The 25,011-nt window shown below is 42.2% G+C and overlaps 1 protein-coding gene across 13 annotated transcripts in view; it reads left to right on the top strand.

Moving 5' to 3' along the window:
• Window positions 1-25,011, top strand: part of fbrsl1 (fibrosin-like 1) — a 279,122-nt gene that overhangs the window by 230,947 nt on the left and 23,164 nt on the right. For all 13 annotated transcript variants that reach the window (XM_066690181.1, XM_066690186.1, XM_066690184.1 and 10 more), the window contains one exon: window positions 5,014-5,062. In XM_066690181.1, coding sequence (XP_066546278.1) covers window positions 5,014-5,062 — 49 coding nt within the window. The remainder of the gene's footprint in view (window positions 1-5,013; window positions 5,063-25,011) is intronic.

Raw genomic sequence — 25,011 nt, 5'->3', positions numbered from 1 at the left:
GTGGTTCAAACCGCCTCCCTTTCTCTCCCCTTTTTTATTATATTTTATCTTTCCTTATTTCTTTTTGGGATCGTGTGCCCAGTTTCCCAATATTGCGAAATGTGCAGTTTGAATCGCAGATCAAAGGTAAGACCAGTCCCAGATTGCTTGATATAAAGGGCTCAGAAACTGGCCTCTCAGCAGTACTTACAAAATGAGGTTAATTGAAACAGGATAATTGCTGGCCTTTATGTCTCTGTGAAATTACATCCTTAACTGATCAATGTCTTTCATAAATTCATGCCGGAAGGTCAGTTTAATGATTAGTTCTGCAATGCACTGCGTAAGGGAGCACACGCCAGGCTTTGGGTCTTTGTGCAAAAAGGCAAAACTGTCCCCTGGTTACAAACTCATATATGGAGACTTGATATAAGTTGAATAAAGCAATGTCACACATTGGTTTAATGACCAGTAATTACATGTTTTTTTTTAAATTATTATTTGAATTTATCAATGTCCTTTATTGTGAATTTAAGCAAACTTTTAAACTGTCTAATCTATTACACCCACCTGGTGCAAAGCTGTTTACTCAAGTTAGATGTTCCAGTGGAGGCAACTGAGACACCATTTAAACCAAAAACCTGTGTAGGTGTACATGGTTTGCAATTGTATGTAAATTGGAATTTCTGTGAATAATACGTGGAATTATAGAGCACCGTGCTGGTCTTCAGGGAGAGGTTAGCGCTGTGTTGGTGGGATAAACTCCACCTTCCTCCCACCCCTCTCCTTGTCCTGCATGGAAAACAGGAGGCTTTCACAGCTGCTGTGGGCCAGCTCAGCTCGGGCCCATGACCCTCGGTGTAGATGTTTCTTTTTCTTTTTTCTTTTTCTTTTTTCTCAACCCCTTTCCTTGGGGAGCCCTTGTGTGGCTCAGAGGAAGCTGAATCATAAAGCATGCCTAATGAATGGAATAGGGAAGGAAAGCTGAGGCCCGTTGACGGCTCTCCAGAGGGAAGGCCAGGCCTGAAGCCCGAGGCTCAAATAGCAGACGTCCTCAAAGGTCAGGTTTCCTGCGGCCCAGTCCAAGGGCCTCGGCTTCCAGCAATGTGGCTTGAATTTCCTCAGTTTTGAAATGGTTAGATTTCCCCGCTTCCTTCAGTAAACCTGCCCTTTGGTCTTTTTTTTATGAAGGCCAAAGTGCTGCAACAAAGGGAACGCAAAGAATTTGTTACACATGACCTCTGTACACTACCGCCTCAGCTGGAGAGATTACCAGCTGATGTACCTTTTAAAAATATGTAAACTTGGACAGCAGATATAGATGTGTAGAAGTACAACTTATCTGTATACTATATCTTACATTACTTTGGCTTTACGTATGCTATTTAATTTCCTAACTGCCTGCAATTATGTTGATGCAGCATCCTATGTGTACGTCTCGCTATTTATTGGCAGTAGCATTTGTGGATTCAAAGCTGCTCTTTATTTAAAGCGGAAATTGTATTTGCCCTGACTAATTTATTGTAAGAGATCAGTGAATTTCTTGATAATCTTTTGCTATTAGATTACCATTGATCCACAAGTAGGCTGCCTGGACAGCAATACGGTAGATAAGTCTTTGAGAAATCTGTGTGCCTTGGAGGAGAGAAACACCAGGGCTTGGATGCCTGTCCGGGAATGACACGATAACAGCACTGCCTGAAAATGTCACTCCGGAGCTGCCGTCTCTTTTCTTTCTCTCATGGGTAAATGTATCTCAGCATTCAGGAAGACACTGCCAGTCTCAGGGAAGAATAAATAAATAAATAAATCTGTGGCTTGTATCAGCAACGACGTCTGCACTTTGGCACCGTGAAGGACTGCATGTGAGGAGCCTCAGCTGTCACACGTGTCACAGACCTCCATTAGTGTCATTTAAACCTCTCTCTTTTATCTGTAGCAGCATTACACAAACATTTATTTTTACCGTTTCACACCGAACAAGCGAGCCTTAAAGATTTCATAGCCGGCATCTGTGCCTGTGTACGAGAAGAACTCCACTATGAATTCGCTTTCATTTTGAGTTTTATGGTTTTTGGCTAGAGTGTCTGGTAGTCTTCTTTGTTTTATACTAATGAAGCCCGCCATTCAAAAGCATTTGAAATGGTGAACATTACATCTGATGTGCTGAGTATAGCCGGACAATAAAGCAGTGTAGCGAGATGTTTCCGGGCTGAGGGGCTGCGAAAAGAGTGTAGTGTACTTTAAAAGGTCTGGGTGAAATCTGGCAGAGCGGAGAACACTTCAGCTGTTATGCCTCCAGTGCACCCCCCGACATTATCTGATACTCCAGCAGGACCTCCGTGGGGAAGACAAACAGTGGAATGAGTGTTGTTGCAAGTGCGCTGGTCCAGGGAGTGGGCCGTTCCAGGGAAAAACGTGGCCGCTGCACCCGACTTCAAGGGGAAGGGAAGGAAGGCGTGCGTGTCGGTCGGAGGGGGGACGGACAGAGGAATCAAAGGCATTTTGTAGGAAGCCGAAACAAGTGCCAAGGTTCACTTCCAGTATTTGGAGTGTTTCATTCCAGCTTGATAGATGTTTGTGAACTGCGAGCTATGCTTTACACATGCTGTGAATTTTTCTTTCTCCCCCCCCTTTTGTATAAAATGTATGCATTTGCAGCAGCCTGGAGTTGAAGAAAACCAACTGCTGCAACATATGCTCAGGTTTACTGTGTTGTGTAATAGCCTGCAGGTTTCCTCTATAGACAGGAATAGGTGGGGAGGCTTTGGATGTTGATTTGCACATTGTGGGCATATATTTCTGGTGTAGCTGCTACATGGAAAGATCTTTTTGTTTTTATCTATATGTATTAAGTTAATTTGTTTCAAGCTAAATCATATGATTGATTTGCAAGCTTGGTATAATAGTATCTCTAAAATTGTTGTTTTTCCATCCTTCCATCCTGGGATTTTTTCTATAGGTTGCCCGAATAATTTCATGCACAACAAAACAACCCCAAAGATGTCATTTTTGTAATATATTCTAACATTAATTTCCATCATTGAACTAATCTTTACTATCTATGTTAAACCTGTTGCCTTTTAAAACTGAGCTACTTTTAATCTGCATTTCTTTTAATAAATATTATTCACCTTGATATTAGGCACGCTTTAAGTGTTAAGCCAATTTCCTTTCACTTATTAGTGCTTGTCCCATTCTTTGGCAAATCATTGTTGGATTTGTTCCTTATTATTTGATGTTATTGTTTTCATTGCAGCCAGGTTTTTCTGTAAACAGGCCACTGTGTGATTGTGCTGTGATGCCAGTACCTCTAAATAATCTTATCTTACCAAAAGAGTTCTTGTTTATGCATCTTCAGCAGAGAGCCAAGGAGAGCTGAGGATGAAGTGCACAGAAGTGTACGTGCCTGATACGGTTGTGTACTGCATGCAGCCAACAACAAATAGGCTGTAGGAATCTCGATACCAATCAAGTGCAAAATCATTGAAAGCCACACAGGAAGCAGCAGATGTTACAAATAATTAAAGCAGACAAAGGCCTTGTGCAGTTTTGTCACAGGAAATTATATTTTCAACACTCAGAGATATATAAACAATACTGATAGGGACTGTCTTTTCTTTGGTGATAGGATCTTTAGTGCATACGAGTTAAGATAGCAATCATATGGTTTTGATGAAGAGTGTTTGCTCATTTCTTAAGATCTCTTAAACAGAAAGATTTTTCCAGAAAGGCCGGATCTTCATTGCAGAGGTTTGAGACGTTATTGATATTCTGCCTCTTAAAAGTTTACAGAGTGTGTAATTGACTTGGGTTCAACAGAAAACAGTTTACATTATAAAGATATGTTAAACAGTATATTTTTGGAGCAACATCTTCTACTGTTTTTCCTATTCTGCCTTCAGTAAACATTAAAACTCCAAGACCTTAACAATGGTAAAGTGGACAAGCTGTAGTTAAATAGGGGAAGCAATATATGTGAGGATTGAATCAGCATGTACATGTGCTATAGACTTACGAAGGACAGTCCTAGGTTGTTCTGAGCCAGAGTAATTTTTCAAAGTCTAGAGCAATAATCAGTCGTCTTTCTTGTGCTGACTCTGTTCAACCTGCCTGCTCACTGCTTTGTGGTGTGTGTTTGTGACACAACATTGCCCCCTACAGGTGGCTACACCACATGTCCGGCAGAATCCTGAGACGGTACTGCAAGGCGCTGAAGGGTAGAGAGGTTTTATCAGGGTCTTACTGAACTGCGGTCCAAAAACCCCAAAAGAAGAGCACTTAAGATCCTCAAAAGCAGCAGTTGCAGCTTAGGGGGCAGGGTTGCAGTTCAGCTGTAGAGTTTTTCCGTGTTCGAATTCAGACGTGCAGCCAGCGGAAACACGCTTCTGACAGAACCCTCTTCTTCTTCTTCTGCTGCCTACTGAAGTGTGCAAAGATTATTTTGTACACGGTGCAGGTGTGGAACAGAGAGAGGAGACAGGCTCTGAGTGTGTAGGAGTAACTGGTGCAGCCCATCTCAGTTTCTCTGGAAATGTACCGTTTGATGGATCCAGAGCTGCTTCTGTGCTCTTGTTGTGTGATTGACGTTGTCTTGTTGGCAGCTGCGACTGAAGTCAGGTCTGTGGCCCAATGTTTGCATACCTCCACAATGGTGGCTCTATCTCCTCATAAACCGAGCTGACTCGTTTGCATTTAAAATGAACAGACCATCCCATGATCGATCAATGCAAATGAACATATTTCACTCCTGACACTTACAATATTCCTGATAATAACCAATGTCTGTTTACGATTTGCATCTTAATAGATTCATTCTTATTTGTTTTGGATTGCTTCATGCACTGAATGTATGCACAGAGATAACCAATCAGCTGCAATCTATGACTGTGTTTCAGGGCATTGTTGCTCTGCTGTGTATCTTGTTTTTCTCTCTGATATGAACAAATGTATACAAAATCTGTGGTGGTTTGGTTGCAAAGCATTCCTGTACTTTGCACCTCATTAATGTTTTCTCTCTCTCTCTCTTTTCAGGCGTCTGATGTAGGGTCAGAGAAGCTCTTCTCCCCCACAGCAACTAAAGGTAAGACTCCCATTGAGTTTTTCTACAAGCCTCGTCTACCCATTTCCGGTGCATTGCTTAGGATTTAATGTTGTTGTTCATCTTTACTCAGTTTCTTCCACTACCTTCTCGCCTAGTCATATTTACCTCCTCATCAATCTCCTCCATTACATGATCATACAAATGCACTGCAGTGCTAAAACCTCTGCTTTACAAGAGGATATAACTTATGTAAGAGCAGATCGCTATTGTTACTGGCAATGAGAAGCCAAACGAGGTTGATACCCTGAGGGAAGGTACAGGGGATTTTAAAATGGTGTCCAGCCTGTTTATGTTTCTGGTTATTTCGTATTTTGTTGGTAGATCGTTGCACAGCCTGTACGCATTTTAATGCAAATCTCTACTGATTTACACACCCGAGTGTTCGTACATGCATGCTGTGCTCTCAGCCAGGAAATGAGGTGTACCTTCCTCGCTGACAAGAGCTGACACTTCACCTGAGGCACTACAAGCAACCAATGGCAGGTTAAGTGTTAATGGCAGACAGTAGGAGGGGGTTACAGCGTTTCTGTTTGCTTAAACACTTGAGATTTATCAGGGGGGAAAGTAGTGGCTGAAAACTGCACCTGTATTCCGGTCTTCATCTGTTTGACTAAATGAGGAGAGAGAGGCTTTATTTGTGCGTCCCTGTTGAAAGCATACTGCACGCATATCTGTCCCCGCAGGGCTGAGGAATGAAGCACATTAATAATAAATGATGCAGTGCGAAGGCTATTTGTTTAAAGTGGGACCATTTCCGAGGGAAAGAGAGAATGTTTGCTACCCAGCTGGGAAAGATTAGGAGACTGCACTTGTGTATGAATCCAAAAAAAAAGAAAAAGAAAAGAGGGGAAAAAAGATCTTTCATTTCTCACATAACTCTAATGACTGTACTGTGTGATATATCTGTTCCCTTTGGAGTTGTCTAGTGCATGGAATGAAATAAGACTTATATTTTTAATCCTGGCTGGGGCTTTGTTGTGGGCCTCTACTGGCAGCATACCCGTTCTTTGAAAGGGGGTGAAATCTCTTCTGGGTTAACCACAGATATGCCTGTCCAAACAGTCACTGCCAATGGGAACACAAGTTGTTTAGTCATTTTTACAAATGTATCTAGCATGGCATGTACTTCCAATTTTCTGTACCGCACTTTTTTTTGTTTAGGTTTTTTTCAAGTTTCCCATTGCTCAGCTTTTGCTGTGATCTGAGAAATGCAGAATCTGGCTTCACTGTAGCAAGTCAGATCGATTTCATTTCATTTAGCTTTACACATGAAATCTGGGAAGGTTTACTGTGGCTTGTAATAGCAGTCTTCTTAGCAGCTTTCAAACATTGAAATTATAAACTTGTTTTTAAAGTGGCTTTCTGTCAATCTAAAGTGGCCTGGTTGCAGAGGACAAATAGATCCCTATCAACATCCCTGATCTCTCAGTAATGTCATACACATTGCACACATTTAGGAAACCGTCTATGATCTCATTGCACATAAGACTCTCCTTCATAAGATTTAACTTCCTGACAGCCAGAGTCAGTTTAACACAGCACTTCCACAACAGCCCCGCAGAAAATAAAACGCGAGAGAAAGGAAAAAAGTTTAATCTTCCAATCATCCCAAGGGCTGCATTGGTTTCTACTGTGCTGTCAGAAAACCTTGATAGTGGAATAAGTAGAAGGAAGCTAGCAAAGATATTTCTGCAGGCCCGCTGATTGCGAAGTGTTAGACAGGCGTTGCGAAAGGTTGCTCGGCCTCCATCCATGAGGTGAGAACTTCAGTCTCACACTGAGCTGCAGCAGCGCCTCGGCTCTCATTTCATATCACTTCTGATTGTAAAGCCCCAGCACCCTGTCCCTCAGACAAATAACTTTATTTATCTTCGATACTCTGGAACTTTTTACCCTTTAAATATATTGAATAAGCTCCGGTGGAAATAAAACTAAGAATTTACCCACGATGTTTGTCTGTATTGATTATGAAAGCTGCCTGCAGCAGATGTTGCTAATCTGACTGTGGTATAGCTAACAAGCTTGTGGGTTTTTGTTTTCATACAGCAATTACAGGTAAAGTAAGTGCGTAATTACCCTGAAAATAACTTCAACCCAGGGCTTCTCTGTAATCAGCTTTAAGTAACAACATGTTATTCCTATAATAACACACGATACAATGACAGGATGTATAAGTAATTAACTTAATATAACCATGTAATTACATCGTTATTCACACTTCACAAGCACCTGCCATGACTAATGGAAGCTCCTTACCTGAACAACAGAAAGAATAACGATGACAATGTTGCTCAATTCCTCCTCCTCTCAAGGTGGGGTGGGTGGTGAGCAAGGTTTGAAGTGGTGTCAATGTTGGGAGATTAACTAAAAATATCTTGGAATTTGTGTATTCAACTAGTGGAAAGAGATTTTTTTGTGGTCAAAGAGAAGTGAGAAGAAAGGAGAGAACTAACTCTACAGCAAAGGTTTTAGAGGAATCGGGTAAAAAGGGGAAACATGGGGTCATGGCTGGAAAGTCTTTGACACCTTGTATACAATATCTGTCTGCACCCACCCTGTCAGCAATCTGCCCCTCTTGTTGTAGCTCAGAACCCTATGCCTGGGACATTGTGGTTCGGCAGTTTTTTTAACATTATTATTTGTTTTGCTTTCCTGTGTGTATTCCTTGTGTCCCCACCCCCCACCCCCACACCTCCCTCATTATTATTCCGTGTGCCTGATGGGCAAGCTCTACTTTTAGCTAGACCACCCCCAAGGCTGTTTTTCCCTTCGTTTTATTTCGCTGTGTATGGGTCCCATTACCAGTCTCTCTACCTCTCCTCTGGGACCAATCTGAAGTCCCTTTTCTGATCTTGAAACACACAGCCTGCGGGGAAGCGGTCGGTGGTAGTGGCGGGGTAGAGGGGGCGGGGGTGGGGTGGCAGCTTAGTAGGTTGTTAAGTGTTTGCCGCAATTAGAGTAGTGGGAGTTTTGTGCGAACTGTGTGAACCCTTTCGCTTGGCAATAAATCTCGCATTGGCATCTATTCACAACAAATATGATCCACCCTTTTTTTTCGTGGTTGAAACCTGTAGTGTTTGTTCACGGGTGATGGGTACATTGCAGATCGCATGTCAGTCATGTAGTTTCAGGTTTTTAGTGGATGACGGTTGGCGTATTAGATACTGATAATTTCCCACAAAATAATAAATCGAGGTATGACTCGAAACACTGGTGCTTAGAGGCAGACGGGCTTATTCTGTTTTATATTCCATGACTTAGTGCGATAGTTTCAAACTAAACTAAAGATATCATTGCACGTGTAATGTGTGTGATCAACCCTTCAATGATACCTAGCACTGATTCATTTGGTCTTCATTAATAGTGTATTTTCCACTATTTTTCTTTAATTTCCTTGTATGTAAAATACCACCTCCACAGTTTTTTTTTAAGCAGCAGTTGGGTATTAATCATGCTTTTATTTAATTTTTTACTGCATATTTATACCTAATTTGTATTCCACTCAACCCGCTTAATAATTTAGCAGTCCTTTATAGGAAATGTCGTTAAGGGTTTAAAAAAGAAAGATGAAGATTATTAAGCTGTTTTGCATACCAGTGGTATGTCTCCCAATTAAAATTAAAAAGAAGGGGGAAAACATGATCTGGTATAGCTAACAGCAAAGTGTAATTATATATAAATCACCTGGATTCGGCTTAATCTCTGACAGTATAACCTCATGTTCTCCAAGTTCTCTCTGACTGGAGCTTGTTTAAATAGCTTCTTTGATTGGAAACTGAGGCAGTTCCTTTAGCTTTACTGGGCTGGATTCATTAAACTCTGTGGAATCTGACCTCCCTGTCTGGGTGAAATGTTTCCTCTGATTAGGTAAGACGTTAGCGACTGTACCAGGGATTTAGTTATCTAACAGTAGATAAAATGATGTTATCTGATGTCATGTACCTTTAGAATCCTGCTGATGGAGATTCTTCACAAAAATAAGTCTGTGTTTTTTCCACTAGGGCGGGTGTATAAGTCTGAGTACGTTGAACTAGTTTACGTCTGCAGAGTCTGTTTGTTTTTGTTGCTTCCTGGTAGAGAGTCGAGGAAGGGTGAAGTTGAATGAATTGTCTGTTCTTCAACGTTCCTCACTCATGGGCCTCTTGAGAACCCTGCAGTTATTGATCATGATGTGTGGAGAGGACTGCATTCTTGGCGTCTGAAGAGCGGAGAGAGATTACCTGGTGTTTATTCCCTTGTGCACAAAGGATCGGCCTGTTTTATAAGACGTCCCAAACTGAATTTGTGAAGAGCATCCTGCCATTTCTTTACGCCTAGTCGTAGGAATAGTTAATGCTTTGTCAGTGGGCTGTAACTCAGGGAAACGAAGAAGCAATTTTTTCATGACGCGCATAAACAGAGTTGGTCACACACTGGGGTTATTAAGGACAAAGATTTCAGGGGAATACTCTACAATGTGTGCTGCCAACATTAGCCATATTTGATGCAAGTCCAACTTGACTCTCTGCCCCTTCCAGGGTTCTGAAAAAAGAAAGTCAGTTTATGTAACGGGTTTGTGAGGCTAACCTGGGGCGTCTTGGGATAGAAAAGAAAGATTGCAGAAAACCCATTTTTGAAGTGGATTTGTGCCCTTGTAATCCTGATTAATTTTGACCCGTTGTGCTCATTTTAAACAGCGCATTACAGTGAGCGCGAACGCTGCGAGCTAGAGGCGAAACGAGGAGCTTAGCGGCTTTGCGAGGCTTAGCAGCAGATGGCATTTTAAGCCGGACTTAATAAATTGTTTCCATTAAACTTACCGGCCCACACATACCGGATTAGACCAGGGCACAAAGAAAGTAGGAGAGTTAAAAAAAAAAACACACACACACAACAACCACCATGATCAGTTATATTCTGTGTAACTGGCTGTGTTTTGTAAAAGTTATGGTGTGACCAGGTTTGTTTTGGCTACACCATAACAGGAAGAGAACCGATTCGGTTTCAAAATGCAAAAAACTAAATTCACTGATTTGTTCGGATTTGTCTCTGCATATTGATTTTAACATTTTCTCATGTGCTGATCCTCACTTTAAAGTCGGGGGGGCAGGAAAAAGATGCGTGTTGAAAACCATGTGTCCTGTTATTTATCCAGCTGATATGTACACTATAATTTTGATCTTGGAGCTGCCATTAGTTATTGATTAGTGCTGAATCACGCAGGGGGTGACTCCAACCTGCAATGAGCTCACGGTAGCAATCTCGCGTCTCATTATGTGCAATACTGCGCCAGGGCCCTGCATTGAATTGCTAATCGGACAGTCTTGCTCAAAAACTGCAACTGCTGTTAAGTGGACATGAAGGATTCTTTTGTGTGCTTGTTTTCTCTCGTGCCAGTGTTTGTCGCATGTCAATAAACGGGCACATCACGAACAGGCCAGCCTGTCTGCTCGCCTTTGCTGTGATTAAATCCTATAAGGACAAAAATGTTGTGGCACCTCCTGTATAAACAAAACAGAGAGAGAAAGGGAGGGGGGCGAATCCTATTTGAAATCTAGTAATAGCCAGTGCCCTTCCCCAGCCAGACCACTGTGATATATTGCTAACCTTAGTGTTGCTGCGTCTGTGGCCTATAGCCCATTAAATAATGAATAGAGTTTGACCTTTTGACCAGCTAATCAGATTTGCTGTTGTTGAATTCTAGAAATTTAGTGTTGCTGACACAGGGGGTGCATGTGTAATAACAAGAACACAGGCGATGGGCTTCAGACGGCCACATCAAAATACTGAATTAAAACCCTCTCTCATGCCATGAGAGTCTAAGCCTGGAAAACAACATGTTGGGTTTGGTGAAATGTTTAACAAAGCACTGCAACGCACTCTGTGGGACTGTTGCATTATCGGAATCGAACCCGTATCGATAGAGTTACTCTGTTTTCCTGCTTCTGCATTCGTTATCGTGAAAGTTAATCATATCGCGTGTGTTACTGTCATGGAGAGGGGACGCATCAAAGCAATTGCAAAATCTACACTAAAGCCTATTTGTTTTCTCAAATGAATTTAAATTTTAAACACTAGCAAATCCTTCTCAGAATGCATCTCTTGATTTGTGTCTAGCGTCACCGTGTTCTGATCCCTTTCAGAACGATCAAATCTGTGCAAACAAAGTGCATTTTTTATTAATCCTCTGGTTATTGTTTGTAGTCCATATCAATGCATCAGACTTCAAGATGTGTGCATATTTCCAATGATAAAGAAAAGTGCTTATGAAGAGGACTGTTCTAAAGGTTTTTTATTGATAATACTAATTCTGTTTGTGGAGACAGTGCAGGCTTCCCTGTCAGTGAAACGAAAATAAATAGAAGGAGCATCGCAGAGACAAGACACGTGTTTAATTATTAATTGAGCCATTACTGACAGAGATTGCTTTTTTGATTTAAGGCAGGAAGCTGGCTTCAGGGAGAGAAAAAGCAATTACAGAATTCCCAGCCTGCATTGCTGCTGCCCCTTTATTCCACTATGAGCGAGCACAAAACACACCCTGTTAACCAGCTTATTCCATAAATTATTTTAATTCCCCTTCAATATTTATATCATTTTAAATTACATTCCGTTGAATTGTCATATTCTATTTATAGTGGGTAGCTGATGTGCTGTTGCAAGGAGGCAGAGGGGTCAATCCCTGGTCTCAGAACCGACTACAGGGAGGTTGTCAGGTTGAGTGTCGGACACACGGCTCCAGCTCTCTCTGTACTCCTTTAGACGCGTCAGGATTGCATGCTACTACACATGCTTCAACTCTATTCAGAGTAAATTTGATGAATCATCTGTATTTTAATCCTTTATGCTGAGAAGGGAGAAGGAAACGTAGGGACGTGGGCTCGAGCCGAACAGCGGTTTGATTGTTTCGCTTCACTACCGGGAGTTTGAGAAGATGGTTTTCCCTTTTCCCTGTGTATCAGCGAGTCAAGATATGTGACTTAACAGTTAAGCATAAGTGACTGTTTGAATTAAAAGCATTTGCATTTGACTAGAACTAATTAAAAATAAAGTATATCTCCCCCTTCACTCTCTCTCTCTCTCTCTCTTGTCCTCCGAGAAAACAAAGTCAAAATAATCAAATATTCACTTATCCAGTTCAAGCATTACTCTTTCACTCTGTAGGAGACGGACAAACAGTTGCTCTGTGTGACTTAAATGTCACAATACTCCTTTCGTAGTCAAGGGCATGGGGAGGGGGAAATCCATCTATGAGATTTAAAGAAAAATATTATATATATTTATATATATATAAAAATACATGACAATGGATTAGAACTTATTCCATTTGTATAAAAAGATTATGTCCCCTGCAGTGGAAAAATTCATGTACCTTGAAAATAAGCCAAATGCAACAGCCTGCTTTTGCTTTCATGGATCTAATCCTCCATTTCATCTCTGAAGCACCGTATACTGCTTACATGTCGTCGTGTTTTGCAGCGAGGCAATTAGAAGACCAGCTAAGCGGGTAAAGGCTAAGTTGGTTACAGCGTTAATAACCGCAATCCAGGGTCCTGGCTAGGCCGTGAGCTGATTTTATTCATGACTTTCTTTGTGCACTGTGGCGCACTGGTCGGTGTGTTCTGCAGTCCTGGCACACTCGAGCACTTTAATGCCTGGTGCTCATTCAAGGCCGGCTTAAATTTGGATTCAACAAATAAATGTTTTAAATACAGCCGCACTGTAGCCATTGAGCTCGCCTGTGTTCACAGTAAGTAGCTTAAGGAGAAGTGAATGCACACGGATAAACTCAAGTTCATAAAAAATAAAATAAAAAAGAAGAACTTGGTCCACCAATACTACAGTATTGATTTAGTGCTATAATACAGTACTGCTCCAGTCTTGACACATGTGGTGTGTATTTCATTACACACAACACCTGCGCTAGACACTGAGGGCCATGAATGTGACTGCGGACAAATCCCAGGACAGATAGCCTTACATACTGTGTACATAACAGCAGTGAAGCCAGCTCCCTCGTTCAAGTCTAATAAAACACAGGGATAATTGATAATTCTCTGAAAAACTAAGTTCACACACTTAAAAAAACAACAACCTCAAAATAGACTACTGTACAGTACTGTGCAAAAGTTTTAGGTAGGTGTGAAAAAATGCTGTAAAGTAAGAATGCTTTCAAAAATAGACATGTTAATAGATTATATTTATCAATGAACTAAATGCAAAAGTGATTAAACAGAAGAAAAATCCAAATCAAATCTATATTTAGTGTGACCACCCTAGGCCTTCAAAACAGTGTCAATTCTTCTAGGTACACCGCTGTTCGGCTCGAGCCCACGTCCCTACGTTTCCTTCTCCCTTCTCAGCATAAAGGATTAAAATACAGATGATTCATCAAATTTACTCTGAATAGAGTTGAAGCATGTGTAGTAGCATGCAATCCTGACGCGTCTAAAGGAGTACAGAGAGAGCTGGAGCCGTGTGTCCGACACTCAACCTGACAACCTCCCTGTAGTCGGTTCTGAGACCAGGGATTGACCCCTCTGCCTCCTTGCAACAGCACATCAGCTACCCACTATAAATAGAATATGACAATTCAACGGAATGTAATTTAAAATGATATAACTCAGAATTGGCAGAACACAGTGGGACCCTGGTACACCCATCTACTGTCTGGAGAAGTCTGGTCAGAAGTGGCCTTCATGGAAGACTTGTGGCCAAAAAGCCATACAGCCATGCAACAAGGCCAAGCGACTCAACTATGCATGAAAACACAGGAACTGGGGTGCAGAAAAATGGCAGCAGGTGCTCTGGACTGATGAGTCAAAATGTGAAATATTTGGCTGTAGCAGAACGCAGTTTGTTGGCCGAAGGGCTGGAGAGCGGTACACGAATGAGTGTCTGCAGGCAACAGTGAAGCATGGTGGAGGTTTCTTGCAAGTTTGGGGCTGCATTTCTGCAAATGGAGTTGGGATTTGGTCAGAATGAATGGTCTCCTCAGTGCTGAGAAGTACAGGCAGATACTTACCCATCATGCAATACCATCAGGGGGGCATCTGATTGCCCCCAAATGTACTCTGCAGCATGACAACGACCCCAAACAAACAACGAAATTCATTAAGAACTATCTTCAGCGTAAAGAAGAACAAGGAGTCCTGGAAGTGATGGTGTGGCCCCCACAGAGCACTGATCTCAACATCGAGTCTGTCTGGGATTACATGAAGAGAGAGAAGCAACTGCGCTGCCTAAATCCACAGAAGAACTGTGGTTAGTTCTCCAAGATGTTTGGGACATCCTACCTGCCGAGTTCCTTCAAAAATTGTGTGCAAGTGTAACTAGAAGAATTGATGCTGTTTTGAAGTCAAAGGGTAGTCACACCAAATATTGATTTGATGTAGATTTTTCTTCTGTTTAATCACTTTTGCATTTAGTTCATTGATAAATGTATTCTATTAACATGTCTATTTTTGAAAGCATTCTTACTTTACAGCATTTTTTCACACCTACCTAAAACTTTTGCACAGTACTGTACAGTAGTCTATTTTGAGGTTGTTGTTTTTTTAAGTGTGTGAACTTTGTTTTTCAGAGAATTATCAATTATCCCTGTGTTTTATTAGACTTGAACGAGGGAGCTGGCTTCACTGCTGTTATGTACACAGTATGTAAGGCTATCTGTCCTGGGATTTGTCCGCAGTCACATTCATGGCCCTCAGTGTCTAGCGCAGGTGTTGTGTGTGGGGGGGTGCACTCCAGGCGAACGCTCCTCAGGCCTCCCTGCAGACCACAAGCGTCAGCTGCAGATGCTAACGCCGAGTGATTTGACAGTCACCTCCTCTCCCAGGCGTGAAGGGAATTGTGACTGACCCCAAGGTCGGCTCTGGTTTTATTCTGAGCCATAAGGAGCGAGGCCCATGCACAGCATGTTTATCGATTGGATATGGATCTCGTGCTCTGTGCCAGGGCCCGAGTTGCGTTAAGGAAAGCAATTTCCTAGAAGTCACATGTCGCCTCTTGCCCAGTGGTGGCCCCATTATCGGGAGCGTGGCGTTCCTTCCTGGACTGAGGGAGGGAAATGGCAGGCAGGCTGCCGGCCGTGCGCTTGATTAGTGAGCAGCGTGCTCCCGCACATCTCCCGATCGATCGCAGTGATGAGAGGTAATAGCTTATTCTCCACGCTAATCTGACTGCTCTGGAAAATGTGATTGCTGATAATTGATTTCTGTTTAAGGCTCATTTTAGCAGTTACAAAAATGTATTTTCCCTTTTTTCTAGGGGGCTAAATAAACCAGAGGGGAGGGATTTTGGATACTGTATCTCCAGCATATAAATTAACGAGTTGTAGTTTGTTTATTGCAGGATGTACTGTTGTGGCTTAATGGTATTATTTTACATAGACATATTATGCCAAATGCACTACATGTATCTGCTATACAAGGATTTTCTCATCTGCTAGTAGCAACACTTTTTGTTATTCCATCAAATAATTGACATTTGAAACTAATTATTTGCATTTTGCTACAGCTCCTAGGGGACGGCGTTTAGAGAGATGAGTGGTGTGCCAGAGAGGCAAGGTGTTTCGCTGTCTGGCTTGATAGGGCCTGGAGGCGGCTTAGCCAGGAGATGTGCTGGATGATAAACTGCTGTTTGTGCTGTTTTCTGTTTTCTTGCTTGCAATTCACATCTGCCTGACACCTTTCATGTGTTCATTTCCCACACCAGCAATGCTGTGCAGGAGGCAGCACGGCAGATATGCTGTTACTTCCAACATGACCTCACATGCTTCTTTTCTGACACCTTGGCTGACATTTCTATTTGTTTGACTTGGCGTTGATGGTTGAGCGCAGAGGTGTATAAATAACAGTCCAGAAATACAACAGACTCCTACGAATTGGCCATCGATTGGTGACCAAAGGGAAGGAAAGAAATCAAATCAGTCCATTTGTTTTTGTGGTTATTTTGGGGGTAGGGGTCAGCTTGATTTATTTTTCAAATCATGCAATCATGTCTTGTTTGATATTTGGAAACACTGGAGGGAGATGCTTCTGTGATTTGAAGCCTTGGGGCCCACAAAAGCCACTGCCCGCCCAGGGACTGCGCTGCTACACGGCACCCAAGCGTCTGCCAACTGGAGAGATTCTCGACTCCTCTCACTGTCACGCCTGCTTTGTGATCAGAGGGTGTCTGACTTGGGAAGGAGCCCGTGGAGATCCCGTTTACTCTTCCCAGTTGCGTGACCAAGTTCTAGAGGGGCCAGCCTTCTTGAAACATCAGGGCTGCTTATGAGACCACAGTGACAGATGTGCCACTTAAGCCAAGGGAATAATCGTATGGCGGCGCTTTGATATGGATTTCACATGAGGGAGTGCTTTACTGCAGCTCAATTTCCCCCCTCCCTTCTTTTTGGATCTTGTCCTTACCAAATGTCACAAAAATAAGCTACTTTATCCATAACTTTTATTGAGAGAGAAAAGGGGAGGAAATGATCTCATTACTCTGCCCAGCCCTCAGCATGTTTTCCACCTCAGACTGATGTTAGCTTTTGGTGATGTACGTTTCTTTGTGCATTGGGAAATATAAGGCTGCTTTGTGTTATTAATTGCTTCCCATAGTCAGAATCCTAAGCCAAGGATATTTACAGATGAGTCTGTTATGTCCAGTGACCGAGCCAGATGGTAGGCAATCATGGCCAAACACTCAGCCGAGTTATTGTACAATCACTGGCAGACGAATGCAGGCTGTAAGCAAGTTGCGTATAACAAATGTGCATGAAATAGATTTACTGCTTTGGAGACAATACCCTTGGGCGTCAGAAAAAATGAAATTAGAACCCATAGCTAAGTACAACATAATTGTAAAAATGCTTGTTTTCAATAAGCAAACCATTACTCAGAAGGTAGAGGTCTCAACACAAATGTAGAAAACAGTCTGAAGACGTATTAGACTTCCTTTTTCTCTGAGAAAAGAAAGAAGCAGTGTCAAGAAAACAATATTTTTTGGAAGAACAGCACTGTATTAAAAGGAGCCAGGGACTCTTCTATTCTGCTATACTCTTGACAAGACCATTTTTGTTAGCCTGTTGCCTGCCTTCTGGATTGCTGTGATATATCTACAGTCCCTTTATATTTACACATGTCTGTAGTGTTTTTACATTTATTGGTTTTCTCTAATATGTTGCTCTCATTTTCTGGGACTGGCTATTCTTTTAAGGCTCATTACATGCCTATGACACATGAATCATATTTTTTGACGCATTGAAAAGTTATTTAGTTTGTTAATTTCTTCTTTTTATCAAGTTAAATATCATTAATCGACCTGTGTTCTCTTGGCATGAACCGTAGTAAGGTCAGGCACCGTCTCATGTTGGATAATTAACATGCGCAGTGTGGGTTCGTGTTAATGAAATAGTCATCTGTTTCCGTGTTGATTCTGGCTGGCTGGCTGGCGTCTGGACTTTTCGGCAGTCTCTGGCCCGGAGCGAGGACTATCCTGAAGCGGGATCGCTCTGAGAATGCTGTGTGCTGCAGAAGCTTGGAATTGGGGGGCTGTAAGATTTTGACACCGCTTCAGAGAGGGTAGATTTCTCTCCTGATTGCATGTTGTTTTTAATGGACACCGACCAAGAAAGTGGAGGTGCCACTTCACCTGCTGAATCCTGGTGCTTCCCTGGGGATGAGCTTCCTACAAAGTGTTTGTAGAGTTCATGAGCATATCCCCCCTCCCAAGAATCAGACAGCAGTAGTTTGATGGGAGCACATCAACATTACTGCAGTTTGGAGAGAGAAAACATCTATACACCCGTCCTGTAATTGACTGTTCTTCCTCCTGTTGTGACTTTCGTTCTCATCATTTTGTTTCCAGTGGTTGTACTTTTCCCTGCAAATGTGCAACATAAATAATAGCAGCAAATCCAGATTTCCTGTGGTCATCGCCTTTCCATGCAGCGCCAGTTAGTGGTGTTATTTCTAATGAATTGAGGCTGGTGGTTGCTTTACAAAGCTGTAAAGTCTTTTGGCAATTGGAGTGTTTAATGTAACAAGGCCTACAACTTCATATTGAAACATGTCATGGATAATTATGGATAATTATATGTACTAGGCCTACATTCATGGAACACAAACTTACTTACATTACACTTCAGATTATTTGCTGACTTGATACATGTATAACACCAGATCTTCATGTAAATGCGTCTTTGTGTCTTGTGGTTTTTATACTCTTCACGTCTTTTCTAGCATCTCTGGACGGTAAACTGATGCAAAGCAACCATCTTATCTATAGCCAAAGGCAAGAAGTGAAGAGATCCTGCCTTTACAATCCCTGCATTTTTCTTCTTCCTCCAACATCCATTTATCGTCCATGTGGGCACAAACATTAACGACAAGGTCACAAGTAAAACAAGCCTGAAACGAAACTTAAATGACATCCAAGGTACAAAGCAGGATTTAAACATGGCAGCATTTGGAAAACCTCAATGTTTTATTTTTTTAGGCTTCAGAGCTCCTGGCAGCCACTTGCTAAGTTAGTCAGATCACACACAAAAGATACAATGTTTTGTTTGGCAACATGCATTCATAATAGCTCAGGGCAACTCAAAGGATTTTCAAAAAAGGGTGGTACATGTGGATTAACAGGGATCTTGATATTTAAGGATTAGGTTTAGTCTGGTCCTGCTTGTAGTTACTGTCACCTGTCAAGGAAAACCTGAATATTGTCAACCAAACCACTCCAGGGCATCCAGAGATCACTGATCTGATTATCGTGTCACTGTACATCAGTGCTGCTGCTCCAGTCCTCAACGGCAACCGTCCAGTAGGGTTTATAGATCTCGTTGAATCTTCCGCAGCTCAAGACCTGAGAAAAAGAGTTATATTGGTTAAATTAAGCAAAATAATTAGTTCAGTTAAGTCATTATGAACTCAAATGGAAGAGAAAGCAGTATGCTGTGGCCCGAGGGAGGGCAGTTATGCAGCCCTACGCAGTACTAAAGCAGGAATGCATGATTCTGATTTTGGTATTAAAGAGAAAAGGAGGAGTTTTACTTTTTTGGCTTGCCCCATGAGAGAGAAACCAGTCATCCCTTTATATGCATAAACTGTATATTTGTTATCTATGTTCAAAGACTTAGGTGTTTTTCTGTTTGTTTGTTTTTTGGTTAGTGTGCAAAAAATATCAACAAATTACGTCATGGTTAGTGAAAAGGAAGTAAACTGTGCCAAACGGATTTGAAACCATTAGGATAAGAGAAGTATTTGGCGCTTGTGATCTTTTTATGATTGGGTTTTGGAAGAGGAAAATAGCTGCAATTTACTGCAAAAAGAAGCCGCAGGAAGGGATGTAATTTACATTAACAATAAGAAAGGGGGTAAAAAAGAATACAAAATGAAATACTTACACGACCTAGAAAAAACAAGACTGCTATTTCATTTGAGATGATTTTTATTTGTTCTTTTAAAGACAAAAGACTGAGTTAAGTGCCTAATTTATGAGACTTTATTGTTTCTTTTCTGCTGTATATTTTATCACAAGGCAATTCGGGGGATTGAGGTCAGCAAAGATTGTTTGTTTTGTGGTAAATGGAGAGCTGCTCTGAAGAGCCTGGGAGATGGTATTAGCAGCAGTCTGGGGCATTAGACACCGAAGAATACAATAATGTGTTGATCTTGCAGCAGGTGCGTTTAAAGGGAAAGCATCGGGATATAATATTTAGGAGAGATGAGCCATCTGTGTCTCCCTACAAAATTGTTCACAAAGATTTAACAAGCACAGCACTCCAACACGTGCGTTTACACACGCGCACAATCACAGACTCTCTCTCTCTCTCTCTCTCCCTCTCTCTGGAGGTCTGTAAGTGAATTTATTCAGCCGTCAGAGAAATTAGGAGAGAATCAGATTCCTCTCCCGTCTACTCAGTGGCGTGTGGCACAATTTCCTTCTGTGACTATTAAAAAATAATGTATTTCATTGCTTAATTTTCCAATAGACAATAAGCAGCTTTAGAGGAGTCCAGGATAGGTTGTAAAGGGAACATCTGCTCTGACGTTTCTTTTTTTATATATATATATAAATATATATATATATTTACACATTACTGTCAAAAAGGATAAAGCCTCTTTATAGAGGCTGTTAAGGCAGTGTTAGTGAATATATATTAAGTGATAATATAGCAGATTAGTGGGATCTGAATGGCTGCCAATGCATATGTAACATATGTGCTGTATTTACCATATGTGTCCTACATGTATCTGGCAGGGCCATCCAATGAGACGCACAACACATTCCATGACACGTGTATGTGTTGGACCTAAACCAAATTGTGCATTATGCATTTGTATAATGTACTCTGTATTGACAATGGTGAGATTAATTTTGTTCATTTTCCTGGCTTGTCATTAATCATCCATGCCTTTTTTTTTGTTGTATAGTAATCAGTGTGAAGAATTCCTTCTTGACACCTTTCTTCTGGTGTAGTGTGTGCATTGGTTTACTGTAGAATCGCCAGCAGATTGGGCACACTGTGTGAGTGTCAGTCTTTGTGTGTGTGTGTGTTCATGTGTGTGTAGGAAAGGGGGTGAGGGGTAGCATTGTGTAAAGTCAGGAAATGAGACCAGACAGGGCTCTCTGGCAGGAGGCAGCCACCGGCACCCTGGGTCAGAAAATGAACCTGTCTTCATTTGTTTCCATGACATGACTTGACACCCCCCCTCCTCTCACTCTTTATTCACCCCTCTCCTTTTCCTCTTCCTTATTAACTTCTTACTCCTTCGCTGTCTCTCTCCCTCTCAGTCTTTGTCTTTGTATCTCTTTATCCCACTGACTCTACCTAAGTGGTTTCCAATAGCTCTCTCTAATCAAGCATGATGGATGGAGCCCAGAGAAGCACGTAAAACATGTGTGCTAACCCAGTACAGGCTTACAATGTGCTCCAAAAGTTTTTTTTGTTGGTTTGGTAGGGTTTTTTTTTAATGAATGGACTTGAAGCAGTCCAACTGGATAGAAATAAGCATCTGTAGCATCTGTTTCCATGCATCAGCTTTACTCTGATGAGGTTCAGGGGACAAAGTCAAAGACCATTACCACCATTCACCCCATCAGAGCATGTGAATATACCCTGCAGGTGCGATTGAAGTCCAGAGATCAGAGACTGCACATTTCCTACATTAGCCACTGTGCCCTGTTTGAGATGCCCATGCTGAGGAACTCTGCAGCATTTTTCTTTCTGAAAATAATGGCGTGTGCAATATGTCTTGCAATGCCCTGCCAATTTTCCGGGAAGTCATTACTTTCTGAGATCCGTGATCTAGTTCTCCCTGCGAGAACACATCCACCGGCTCAGTAAGGAGGTTGGCCTTTAAGTCTACTAGCACTGAATCTCTTAAGAGCCCTTTCCCCCCAAGAAACACTCACAGCTTCAGCCTGCAGACTCGCACAAAGCGTAAATAGCCACGAGGAACAGTTTAGCAACTGTGGTGCTTTGGAACTGTGAGAGATTGCTTCCCAACTGTCTGTTTTGATAGCATTGCTGTGTTTGCATGCTGGGCTGCTTGTTTTCCTCTTTCTGGCAATGGCTCCTCAGCAGATAGCCTGCCTGGTCTCAGTGTGGAGGCGGGCGTGGGCTGAGGAGACATCACTGTGGGCTGTTTTAGGGGAGCTGTCTATTTGAGAGGTAGACGGCAAGGATTCTGAGACATTCCTGCCTAGACTCTTCCTCTCTGAAATGACCCCGAGCACAACCTGTATCTGACAGCAGCGACGCACAGCTTACAGCCAGTTACTCAGTGGAGAGTAGCTGAAGTTAATGAATAGTTCCTGCTTTAATAATGTCTTCATTGTAACAAAGAAAGAAGAGCATAATCAAAGCTTTGTGTTTTAGTTTTTTTCTCTCAAACTGAATGATCACTATAAAATCAGTTTGTATTATAGCAATACACAACAATCCTGTATCTAATTATATAACTAAAAGGGTCAAGGTAAAACTGCGTGGTACGTATTGTATAATTTGTGTTTTGTTTAATTTTCTTCACACAGTGCCAAGGTACAGTTTTAAATGGTCTGATAAGTTAGGCAACTCCAACTTGACATGACAATGGCTCAGTATTTCAATTAAAGTAACCTACATTGCATCCTAATTATACTGAAAGTATATATGTTCTAAATTGTGGCCAAATGTTTCTAACAAGAAACTGATTACTCACCTTTCAGCCTCCCTCTGAGAAATCTCCTGTGATTAGGCCCATGTAGTTTGTGTTCAGCATGTGGAAGTAGTTTATTGTTAAGGCCGCTGATTGAAGCCTTTGAGACCTGCGTTATTGATTGCTTAACAGCAAGCGGAGATGGGAGTGTGTGTGCCGAGGAGGGGGGTGCTGTTCTGTTCAGAAACCCACGTTTATGTTTTAATTGGAGCAATTAATAACATTCTCCCCGAGTGCAGAGTTAAGAATCAATAGGAGATTCAACATGTGAAATAAATACTCTCCCTTTTCCTCCCATGACACAGCTTGGGTCTCATTTCCCAGGCACACTTGACTTATCCGAATCAGCAGGGCAGCCCTTTGTCAAATCCAGAGCTTGTGTCGATACCCAGGTTTATTTACTTAGCTTCAGCCATTTGTCTTTTATTTCGCTGAGTGTGGGCCACAATCTTGTTCTTCGCATTTAATCGTCATGTTACCGACCACATTATTTTCCATTTCTCTGAAACCGTGGATAGCGGTAATGCTTTTCTGCTGCTCTGTGCTTTTACCTGATGACTCACAGGAGAGAGACTGTGACACACACTCACACTCTCACGCTATCTCCAACGTATGTTGATGCATTAACCAAGATCCTTCACCAGCCTGAGTTAGCCATTGTGTTGCGTTTACTGGCTGTCAGAGAGGGGTATCAACAAGTGGCCTTTCAATCGGTGCTTTAATTTTCAACACTATGCTGTGAGATCAGGGGACAAAACGCATATTTTTGTCAAGAAGTTGTTAAGAATTTTTATGAAACCAAAAAGCAAACAACAAAAATCCCAATCTAGAGAATACTCGAAGAAATGTGATCTGATGGAAAATATTGACACTGTTCTCCACTTCATTGTTCCTGTCGCGGCGGCACACAGTGCTGAACGACTATAGAAGCAGAGGAGATTGCCACAGAGCTTTCAAATCCCCGGTACTGAAACAAGAGGAGATTGAGGCAAAACATGAGGGTTTCTGGGAGTTCGCTATGGCACGCCACTTCAGCCATTGAATGATGTTTGTTTGCTTTCTTCTGCCTTACCAGAAAGAATAAGATTGGCATTGGAAGATCCGATTGTCATATAGACATGTGGGCGTGAGATATGCCCATGCTTGAGAGGACCTGATAGAATACCTTTTTTTACATTAAATAAAGGGGAAATGTATCTCAAACATAGACAGCCCCTTTTTCATTAGAGAAGCATGGAACAGATTTGTCTTGAGTGTTTTTGTTGTTGTGGTCGTTGTCATTGTTGTTGTTGTTGTTGTTTTTTTTATGGCTGGCAAACCTTTGTAGAAACAGCTGGTGGGCCTAATAGAAGACGCACTCCTGCAGGGGAAGAGGGGAACAAAAAGTATTGTTTAAATTGTCAAGGCATTACCCAGCTAAATAAAGCTGACACGCTGTTAAAAAATTATTGCCTGTGTTGAACAGCATGGGGCTCCGTGGAGATTGTGTGAAAGGGGCCTTGAAGGTATCTGCAGGTGTGTGCGTGTTGCAGCCACTTCCCATTGCCTCGCACGCGCTAACGGGAGCGGCAGGCTTTATTAAAAGTGGCGTGCGTTGTCTCCAGTCATCGAGCTAATTGCTGAGCTGCATCCTCTCCTGGTAATCAATAGAGACAGCTGCTGCCACACTGTTCAGGTCCGATGGGCCAGCGAGGAGCACTAATGAATGAAATGACAGGGCTGGCAGTCCATGCGTGCTGCTGATTGAAATGCGGCCGCAGAATTTCAGGGGCGCTTTTTTGAAAGACTTTTCTGCAAGTTTTGTCACCGCCTCCTCCCCCTGCTCTTCCCTAGCATCACTCTTGCCTTCAAAGCTGTAGAAATCAGAGTGGGGTAAGCAGGCTCTGTTGGTGGGCCATCTTGAGAAAGAGTGATGTGGGGTGGTGTTGGACGAGAGTGTTTTGATGTCAGGGTTGGGTGGGTTGATCTTTTCACAGAGGGAGTGCTACCCTGACACTACCCTGACACTACCCTGACACAGCGCTACCCTGACCAGGGGAGACGAAACGAGTCCCGAATGACTACAGCTCGCTGTGCAACAGTGACCCTAATTGAGCAGGCAGGCCAGCGAGATCAAGTGGAGACTGTCCTACTGGGTTCAGTCACTCAGAAACATCCTTTAATTAAGCTTGTTGGACGAAAAAAAGACCTGAGAGGAGCGCTTGTACCCGGTTCTCCTGCCTCGCTGTGTGACAGTCTCTATTGTGCTGGGTTTGAAGTGTTTGAATTGGGGCGTTCTTAAGTCTGGTGTGCAACTTGTGCAGAAACAACTTAGCGGTGCTTATAAAGGCAATTAACACAGAAGAGCACAGTCTGCAAATGCGTGGGTTCCTTAGACAATAGAGAGCCTAACATTGTGGGCAGACAGGCTCTGATCAGATTAGTACTGTCAGTAGGGGCACCCATAGTTAAGCCTGCTGATTTGAAACGGCACCCCCTCAGTCAACAAGCCCTCGTGCCGCGAGAGAGGATGGCATATGTCGTACACGCCATATGGACGGAGTTAGGATTCGGGCCTAACACGAGGAAACACATATTCACGGCGAGAAAAGCTGCCAAATTTCAAAAATGAACATTAGGAGCTCACAATTTATGTGTAGGCTTTGACAATAAATGTGTTACAGCTTTACACTTGTGTGCGTTCTGCTGCCATCTAGTACCATTGTCAGCTGCAGTGGAAATAACTAATTAAAATACGCCAGCTGTCCCCGCTTTATAAATACC

The sequence above is a fragment of the Amia ocellicauda genome, chromosome 17 (genome assembly GCF_036373705.1).
Source record: "Amia ocellicauda isolate fAmiCal2 chromosome 17, fAmiCal2.hap1, whole genome shotgun sequence".
Classification (NCBI taxonomy): domain Eukaryota; kingdom Metazoa; phylum Chordata; class Actinopteri; order Amiiformes; family Amiidae; genus Amia; species Amia ocellicauda.
This window is presented reverse-complemented; position numbering and strand designations above follow the sequence as displayed.